Source organism: Trachymyrmex septentrionalis, unplaced genomic scaffold, assembly GCF_001594115.1.
Source record: "Trachymyrmex septentrionalis isolate Tsep2-gDNA-1 unplaced genomic scaffold, Tsep1.0 scaffold537, whole genome shotgun sequence".
Classification (NCBI taxonomy): domain Eukaryota; kingdom Metazoa; phylum Arthropoda; class Insecta; order Hymenoptera; family Formicidae; genus Trachymyrmex; species Trachymyrmex septentrionalis.
This window is the reverse complement of record NW_017305712.1, coordinates 12880-22657: the sequence shown is the minus strand read 5'-3', so window position 1 is coordinate 22657 and position 9778 is coordinate 12880. Positions and strand designations below refer to the sequence as shown.

The window sequence follows — 9778 nt, the reverse complement described above, 5'->3', positions numbered from 1 at the left end:
GTTGGGCATGTCTGTGTTATTCGCAATTATATACTTATATTAAAATAATACAATAATGATAAAATAGCAATAATAAAATAATCATAAAAGTAGTTATAGAGTTATATAAAATTTATAAAGTAGTTATATTAAAAATGCGCGGGCGCATTCAAGCCGGCGTTCCCGAAACCATTAACAAGGTAGAATATAGAGGGAAAAATCGGACGACGACGTTACAGTAGTATCATCGTATGGTAATATCGTCGTATGGTAATATCATCGTATGGTAATATCATCGTTCTTCACATATACTGGGATCCACTTGATGTCCGACCAAACCCGACCTAACTGTCTCCTATTTTTTTTTTTGGTTTGCGTAGGAGGAGAAAAATCTTCACAGCGCCCTCTTCCGCGGAGGACCCGGAAGGGTCACACATCGGGGGGGGAGGGGGGGAAGACGCCCAACGGCCCGCACCACTGGGTGTGCCGGATTCGACCGTCCCGTGATCTCGAGGATTCACCGGAGCGGCCGCCTACCGACTAAAAAACTCCCCCTTATCCTAGCAATATCTCACAGCATATGTGGGAGCATCCCGGAACCGCCTACAGGCATTACCTCAGGATGCTTCCAGATGCTTATGGGATAGCTCTCATCGCACATGCGGGAACGCCTATTTACTAACTTAAACGCTACTTATATATACAATATTTACAAAAGTACTTATACTACCTGCTACGAGAAGTCAGAGTCCCACGAGAGAGATGGAGGTACAGGCGGATGTACCACCCGGGCCCTCCGATCCCTCTCACGGTCCCTCTCTGCCTCCTCCTTCGCTCTCATGACGACTTCGCAAAACCGCGCGAAAGCCGTCCACGCTACTGAGGAGCCCATGATGGCCCCGATCACCCGAGCATACTCTCGGTCTAGATCTAGATCCAGACCGAGAGCCACGACCAAGTTCCCCCTCTCTGCATCCCAGGAGGGACAGTGGAGGAGGGTGAACCATTATCTATCGCCGCACGACAGTGTCGGCAAATCGGAGACTCACTCTTCCTGATTCCGTGTAAGTAAGCCTCGAAACAAGCGTGACCCACAATGATCTGGTTCATTCCGTACGTAAGGCCACCATGAGCCCTCGTCATCCAAGCGCTTATCCTTTCCACGAGAGCTCCTCGGACCGCAGCCCCAGGCGCATCCCGTGGAAGGTCCTTGAGCCGTTTTTTCCATTTAGCGATCTACGCCATTCATCGTCCCGGATATGACTCATCGCTCTGGGAGCGACAAAACCATTCCGCTCGATGAGAGCCCGCCGCCTCAGATACGACCGCCTAAGCCGGTCGGCCAGAAGGTCAAATGGGACCAGCCTCGCCAGCAGCAGAGCCGCTTCGTACGAGATGGTCCTGTAATCTCGAATAATTCGAAGCGCCAGCTGACTCTGCAACCTCGCCGCAGTACGCCGAGTGACCCCATCAGTCGCGATCGCTTGTGCTCAGACAGGGGCCCCATACAAAACGACCGACAACATCACAGTCGCGTACACCTTCCGCTTGCACTCTCCCGGGCCATCGATATTGGCCGTTAGCCTGCCCAAGGACGCCGCCATGCTCAGGGCCTTAGGGAAGAGACGCCTGAAATGTTCCCTGAAAGTCCATCTCGAGTCCAAGACTAAGCCCAGATACTATATCGAGCTCCTTACCTCGATCTCCATATCTCCAATACGTAGACTCGCACGTGGCACCTCCCACGCAAAAGCCACAGCCTCCGTCTTCTTTATGGATACCTTCAGGCCCAAGCGTTCAATCGCCCTTACTACGACGGTTGCCCCCAATTCAGTCCTAACTACCGCCTAGCGGAAAGACGGACCCCTCACAACCAAAAGGGTGTTGTCCGCGTAACAGATCGACAAGCACCCCACCGGCAGACCAATACGCAAGACGGAATCGTATCCAATTTTCCACAGGGTTGGTCCTAAGACCGAACCCTGCGGAACGCCGCATTTCATAGTGGATTTCACGTACCGGTCGTCTCTATCGATGTAGGATAGCCACCTACAGGTATCCGTCGAGGACGCGCCGGAGGTATCCCGGAACCTCCTTCTCCACAAGAGCCCTCCTGATGACCGGCCACGGGAGGGAGTTGAAACAATTGGCTATGTCAAATGACACAGCCAATACCACACCCCCGTCCCGCACCGTGTCATCCACAATCGAACGGAGCCTCCAGATTGCTTTTATTGTCCAACCTGTTTGGTCGGAAACCGTATTGAGTCCCCGCGATATCCCCCCGGACGCGTCCAAAGACCGCACGACACGATTATAGATAATTCTCTCGACGAGCTTGCCTGCCTCGCTCAATAGGCAGATACTGGCCTGTACGACGAGGGAGCGAGGTCAGGCTTGCCGGACTTCTTCAAGAGCACCAAGCGCGCCATCTTCCACGGCGTCGGAAATACTCCCTCCCTGAGGCATGCCGTAAAGCAAGACGTCCACATTCGCGCAAGACCAATCGAGATGCTCTTTACGACTCGGCCCGATATCCCGTCAGGGCCCGGAGCCTTACCGACATTCATCTTGGCAACAGTCACGAAGACTTCCTCCCCAGTCACAGCCAGGGCCTCATTTCACCCAACAAGAGAGGGATCCGGATTGAAATCCCCTGCCCCGGGCGGAAACAAGGCCCCAACCACGCCCCTCATCACTACAGGAGGAAAAGACTCCACTAAACTGGATGCCCCAACACGCAGCTTGTCGAGGACGACATGATACGGCATACTCCAGGGGTCCGCATCCAACGTTTCGAGCAGACCCTGCCACAGAGTCAGTTTAGATTTTCTAATCGCACCTCTGAGTAGTTTTTTTGTCTCACGTAGATCGTCCCAGAGACTCCGAACCGTTTCAGAGTTCTGATATTTACGACGCCTTCTTATAATGCGCCTTCGGATACGCACACAACGAGCGCGGAGATCCGCGATCTCATCATTCCACCAGACTGATGGTCTACCGGTAGTTTTCAGTCGCGGCATAACGGTCTGAGATCTTTTTCAACGCAATGTCCATCCTATCGGCCAATTGGTCAGCCAACACATCCCCCTGGGGAGGAAGAGAAGACCATGCCTTCACGTTGGCCGCCGCGCACAGTAGGTCCATATTGATCTTACGGACACACCACCGAGGAAAATGTTTCTCGGCCGCTACCCTTCTAAGGGGGCCCACTATCTGTTCTTGCACCTCTATGAACACATATCGGTGGTCCACTCGGTGTCCACCGCGACACGCCAGTCACGAATGTGTCTGACGGCCGAAGCCGAGGCCTACGAGAGGTCCACACACGATACGCCCCGCGGATGCACGCACGTAGGCACGAACCCTTCGTTGAAAAGGATTAAATCCAGCCCAGCCGCCCAACGGGCCAGAGTTCTCCCTCTGTGATTGGATTCTCCCCGATCCCAAGCAGGAGACCGAGCGTTAAAGTCCCCGAGCACGAATAGAGATCTGCGATCACACGACTGTACACGCGCACCGAGATCACACAGACCTCTCTCGAATTTGGCATCCGGCAAATTGGGGGAGAAGTAGCAACTAAAAACTTCTAATTTTCCCCACTCCACTGCGACAAAACCTTTTCCTTTAAAAAGAGGAGAACATGGCACACTCGAATGCTGCCAAACCAGTGCAGCCGTCGGCGGAACATTCGAAAAGAAGAGCCAACATTCGCCACGGACCGAATGCGGCTCCGAAACCGCCACGAGACCGAGTCTCTCCTCCTCGCACACCCGCGCGATTAAATCCTGCGCAGGTCTCGATCTATTTACATTTATTTGCCCAATGCTAGCCATTGGACACGTCCATTGATATCCCCTCCTCCACAGGGGGAACACTTTCCGCCGCACGAACACTCGGCTCCCAATGTTTGTTACGCCCTACGTCCTTGTCGCCCGATCCATCAGCCACGGTCGCACTGGACCGTTGTAGGGAATACACCCTTCCCCTCCAGCCTTATGTCCAGCCGGGAGGTTTCTGGCCGCGCAGACGGGACAGTGAGACGAGGCCCGGCAATTAACGGCCGTGTGCCCCTCCTCACCGCAGTTGAAGCACCCGCTGCTCTTGTCTAAAGTGCTCCTGCAGTTGGCTCTCGTGTGTCCGACTGCAAAACAACGGTAGCACTGCAACTTTCGTTTGGCCAGCGGTATCAATCGCACTCGCGACCAACCCACACGAAGTCTTCCGTCCTTCTGCAGCAAATCCGCGCAAGTCTCAGGGCACTGCAACCACGCACAGTTTAGGCTGCCCCTACTGGGCCTCAGTGGGCCAACACGGACGTCGTTCGGTAGTGTCTTTCCTCGCGCCGCAACAGCCGCCCTTATCTCCTCGGCCGTCACCGACTCGTCCAGATCGAGGAGACGAAACTCGGTCCTCCTGACCACCCTCACTCCCTCTCGATCCTTAAAAAGGGAGTTGAGTCTCTCTGCCAAGGAATCCCCCTTTGTCCTTTCCTGGGATCTCCACCAGAAGACTACCAGTCTGTGCCCGCCTGATCCTTGTATCGGTGATGTCCAGTTCTTCCAGCGGAACACCAATCCTCGCTTCACCCATTACGTCCGCATATGACGGGCCTCCCTCGTCACAGCGGATCATAACGACAGCAGAGTTCCGCTTTCGGGTTCCCGCGCGAGCTGTCTTTTTGGGAGGAACCGTGGTTCTAACCCCAGATATGGAACGAGCCCGAGGATCTCTCCCGGAAACTGCCACCTTATCGCGAGTTTTCCGCGTAGTCATTGCATAAGATAGGTCCTTTCTCACCGTCCTAACACTACTGGCACTGTCCGACGGCACATCCGATTCACGCGCGGGCAAGCCACCGCCACGGTTGGCAGTCACCCCTTTTTTCTTCTTTCTCCTTCTTCTTTTTCCCAAAATGGTCTCCCAAGGCTCACTCTTCTCGGGACCTGAGGAAGGAAGACAGTACGGATGATCCCTTTTCCACGGATCAATATCCCCCCGTACTTGGACCTCGGCGGGGAACACGGTCCGATCCCTCTCGTCAACCAACTTCCTCCGCACAGATAAGTCTTCTGTCAGCACCTTGGTGACTCCCCTCAACGCAGGGCGATGTGCGGGAGGAATATCCTCAGCTCACAAGGAGCACCCGCGCCCAGAGGAGAGGCGCGCGAAGATCGACCAGTTTCCCCATGCTCTTTTCGTCTTGACGCTTGATAGCCAAGAATAGCTCCTTCCATATCTCCTTCCTCAAGATTTTTCCTTCCTCACGGAGACTATCTCTGTCTCTCTGGATAATCTCCATTTGTATCTTGAGCGCTTCCATTTCTTGCTCAAGCTGGAAGCATCGTCCTTTCATTGTCTTCGCTGGCTCCTGATTCCTGGCCGAGTCCGCCGCCCTCGCCGCTAACTGTTGAACAGCCTGTTTGGCCACCTCGACTCCAACGATGATCCGCCGACGAAAATCGCCCCTCATCGTCGACGTTTTCCGCTGCGCGCTGCTTGCCTCGTCCAGAACTAGCAGAGTCTCAGCCATTATTTTTCTGGCCATTATTATTCATCTCAAAGAACTTGTACGTCACGTTCTCAACGGCAGTCTTCTGATTCGAGGTTAGGAAGTCAACTAAAGGACACTCCTGTAACTTTCTTTTTTTGCCAGTCTGTCTGTTCTTTTTGGTGATCTGGAGTAAGTCAGACCGATCCAGCATATCATCGTCGTAGTCGTCCATCCTCATGGCATTTTAGAGAGGGATCTAGCCCTAGGGACGTTACTCCCCTTCGGCTTGCCTCTCTTTTTTCCTTGTATCACCATGTCCGTACCCGCCGATGAGATCGAGTCTGTTGAGACACTGAATCTCTCCCCTGAGCTATCGATCACCATCGGTGCATCCGACGTCTCGACAACCGTAACTGGTGAATTCACGATGTCACCATCCACAACGCGCAGTCTATGTTCTCTGGGGACACTCACATTACATACGACTCTGGGTCCGGGCCTCTTAACTGCACTAACACTGTCCTAGCTGTCCACGATTATATCGTCCTGACACTTTGGAGACTCACGAGTAACAGGCGTCGGCAGAGTACCAGTGAGCTTATGCCGCTCAAGGAGTGTACTCCTTCCACGTGTGGGACCGGGTGTCTCGCACACACTCCAATCCACGATGCCCTCAGCGGTAGCCGTATCGGCCGCGGAGCCCGCTGGCAACTCCGCGACTTTCCCCTCGCATGATTCCCCCGTAGGGGTCGATCGCCCGGGAGCGAGGACACTACCCCCGGGAAACCGTGACGAGCATCCGAGTTCTCGTCGTGTCATTTCCTTTTTCGATTCGTCCATGTTGCATATATTGCCGGCGATGGAGAAGACGCCGGGTGACTCGCCGGCCAATCATCCGACTCGCCTCTAGCGTTATTCGCGACTGCCTAAGCGGACGATCGTCCGGCGGCAAGTACGACCGCCGAACGGCCGCAAGGCGAACGTGTACCAAGGTCGGTGGTTGAACCTACCTCCGCCTTTTCGTCTATTCGAAACAGCACACTCGATTGACTCGCTTGATAGAACATGCTCGCGATGAAGTGGGATGGTACTTACCACTCCTCGACGAACTTTCTTCGGCACACCTCCAGGATAGGGAGCAGAGAGCAAAACCCGAAGGATAACCCACATCCTGGAGTATACTCATCGAAGCCTGCACTACTGTAGTTTGAGTCTTTCAAGGTCTCCGGTCATCCTCCATCCCAGCGCCATCGCGAGAGAGAACCAACCGAGGCCCAAGGAACCACACTGTCCCCTCGCCGTTAAATGTCACTTAGTCGTTTCCCACTGTCCGTTCATATGTACACGCACTATTAACACCTTAAGCACTATATATATACAAGTTTAAGAATCCGTTCTTACATTCTCACCACACAGTTATTAGCGCCCGTGCGCTCCCCACTTGGCCGCTGTTGGATGATTCACCCATCACCCATTCATCTCGTGGCCGCGCACCTCTACCACGAGACAGGGGGACCTTTTATAGAGGGCCCAACTCGCCGTCCGAGAAGTTGGGTGCAATCTCGGACGCTCGGTCTCTTCCATAGTGCAAAGAAAGAGATTACAAGAGCTCAGGCACCGCGGGTTCGCTAAACCCGTAGCGGAATCATATCGAGATGCGACCGAGGAGATCGGACCGCATCCGAGATGATCTCACCCCTGCGGGAGACCTAACCCACTACTAACCCGGGCTAACACTTCCCTAACTCGCCCTAACCCGATCTAACCCTCTCCTAATACGATCTAACTTGACCTAACCCTCTCCTAACCCGACGTAACTTGACCTAATCCGACCTAACCCTCTCCTAACCCTCTCCTAACCCTCTCCTAACCCGACATAATCCTCTCATAAACCGACCTAATTCTCTCCTAACACTACCTAACTCGACATAACTCTGTCCTAACACGATCTAACACTCTCCTAACCATCTCCTAACCCGACCTAACCCAGGTCAAGATCAGGTCAAAATCAGGTCATGGTCACGTCAAGGTCAGGTCCAGGTCACGTACAGGTCCAGGTCCATGTCAGGTCCATGTCAGGTCCAGGTCCAGGTCAGGTCTACGTGCAGGTCAAGTCCAGGTCCAGGTCCAGTTCCAGGTCCAGGTCCAGGTCCAGGACCTGATGAGGTCAAATCCAGATCTAAGCTCAGATCAGGTATAGGTCCAATTCCAGGTCCAGGTCCAGATCAGATCCAGCTCCAGGTCCAGGTCCCGGTCTAGGTCCAGGTCAGGTCTAGGTCCAGGTCCATGTCAGGTCCAGGTCCAGGTCAGGTCTAGGTGGAGGTCAAAGTCAGGTCCAGTTCCAGGTTAGGTCAACGTCTAGGTCCAGGTCTAGGTTCATTTCCAGGTCCAGGACCAGGTCCAGGTCCAGACCCAGGTCCAGGTACAGGTCTAGGTTCAGGCCCAGGTCCAGGTCCAGTTCCAGGTCCAAGTTCAGGTCACGTCCAGGTCCAGGTCCATTACAAAATCAGACATACGTACAGTTCAGGTCAAGGTCCAGGTCCAGGTCCAGGTCTAATCCATATCTACGTTCAGTTCAGGTCCAGGTCCAGGATCAGGTCTTGGTCCAGGTACAGGTCGAGGTTCAGATCATGTCCAAGTACTAGTCCAGGTATAGGTCAGGTCCAGGTCCATGTCTAGGTCCAGGTCAAATCCAGGTCCACGTGCAAGTCCAGGTACAGGTCAGGGCCCAGGACAGGACAAAGTCACGTGATCAAGGTCCGAGTGGTTAAGGGAACGTGTGGTCAAGGTCACGTGATCATAGTAACGTGTTGTCAAGGTCAGGTGTAGTCATGATCACGTGATCAAGGTTACGTGTTGTCAAGGTCACGTGGTCAAGGTCACGTGGTCATTGTCACGTGTGGTCAAGATCACGCGGTGAAGATCACGTGTGGTCAAGGTTACGCGTGGTCAAAGTCGCGTGGTTAAAGTCAGGTGATTAAGATCACGTGGTCATGGTCACTTGTGGTCAAGATCACGTGGTCAAGGGAACGTGTGGTCAAGGTCACGTGTGGTCAAAATCACGTAGTCAAGGTCACGTGTGATAAGGTCACATGATGAAAGTCATAGGGTTTAATGCGACCCAATAGGTACCAATTAGAAAAAAAAGTCCCAATTTGTTTTTAAAAGAAATTGAACCGATTTGGCCAAAATTAGCATAATAGGGCAAACCGACTCCATAGGGCCTATTAAGATCAAATAAGACCAAATAAATCCCGACCCATTAAGGTGCAATTCGAAAAAAAGCCTCAATTTTTTTTAATAGAAATCGATTTGATTGCCCCAAAATCAAATTAATTGCCACAAACCGACCCTATAGGTCCAATTCCGAACCAATAAGATTCGTTCCGACCCAATAAGGCCAAATTCAACAAAAAAAATCCCAACTTTTTCCAAAAAAATCGTCCCTAGTTTACCAAAATCATAATAATCGGACCCAAACCGAACTCGTAGGACTTATTTCTACCAAACAAGACTAATTCCGATATAATAAGACCCAATTCGACCCAAAAAGTACCAATGTTTTTTTAGAAGGAATCGACCCGATAGAAACAAAATCAGAATAGTCGGCCCCAAATGACTCTATATGGCCTATTCCGATCGAATAGGTCCTATCCTGGCCCAAGACGCAATTCGAAAAAAAGCCCCAAATTTTTTAAATATAAATTGCTCCGATTGCCCAAAAATCAAATTATAATAATAGGGCACAAACCGACCCCAGAAGGCCAATTCCGAACCAACAAGTCCTGTCCCGATCAAATAAGTCAAAATTTTTTACAAAAAAATTGACTCGATTGGGCCAAAATCATAATAATCGGGCCCAAACCGACCACGTAGATCCCATTCCGTTCTAATAAGTCCTATCCCGATCCACCAATTTTTTTAAAAGAAATCGATCCGAATGCCCCAAAATCAGAATAATCGGGCCCAATCCGATCCTAGGGAATATTCGGACCCAATAAGTCCTATCCAATAAGGCCCAATTCGACCAAAAATGTCCCAATTTTTTTCGAAAGAAATCGAACCAATGGCTCCAAAATCAAAATAATCAGACCAAACCGACTCCGCAGGACCTGTTCCGACCTAATAAGTCCTATCCAGATCCAGTAAAGTCTAATTCGACAAAAAAAAGTCCCAATTTTTTTCCAAAGAACCGATGGCACTAAAATTAGACGAATCGGGTCCTCTCCCATCCCATAGGGCATGCTCCGACCAAATAAGTCTCATCCTGAACCAATAAGGCTCAATTCAATAAAAAAAATTCCT

At 51.9% G+C, this 9778-nt stretch overlaps 1 protein-coding gene across 1 annotated transcript; it reads left to right on the top strand.

Moving 5' to 3' along the window:
• Window positions 1-7534: 7534 nt before the first annotated feature.
• Window positions 7535-8152, top strand: LOC108752086 (tetra-peptide repeat homeobox protein 1-like). The gene is made up of 2 exons (XM_018492702.1): window positions 7535-7720; window positions 7790-8152. The coding sequence occupies exons 1-2, from the start codon at window positions 7535-7537 to the stop codon at window positions 8150-8152; spliced, it is 549 nt and encodes a 182-aa protein (XP_018348204.1).
• The last annotated feature ends 1626 nt before the right edge of the window (window positions 8153-9778 follow it).

Bases quoted from the DNA above. Each gene is read 5' to 3' on its own strand.
- LOC108752086 (XM_018492702.1), top strand. From the start codon at position 7,535: ATGTCAGGTCCATGTCAGGTCCAGGTCCAGGTCAGGTCTACGTGCAGG. The intron at 7,721-7,789 runs GTCCCGGTCTAG...GGTCAGGTCTAG, and splicing joins AGATCCAGCTCCAGGTCCAG to GTGGAGGTCAAAGTCAGGTC.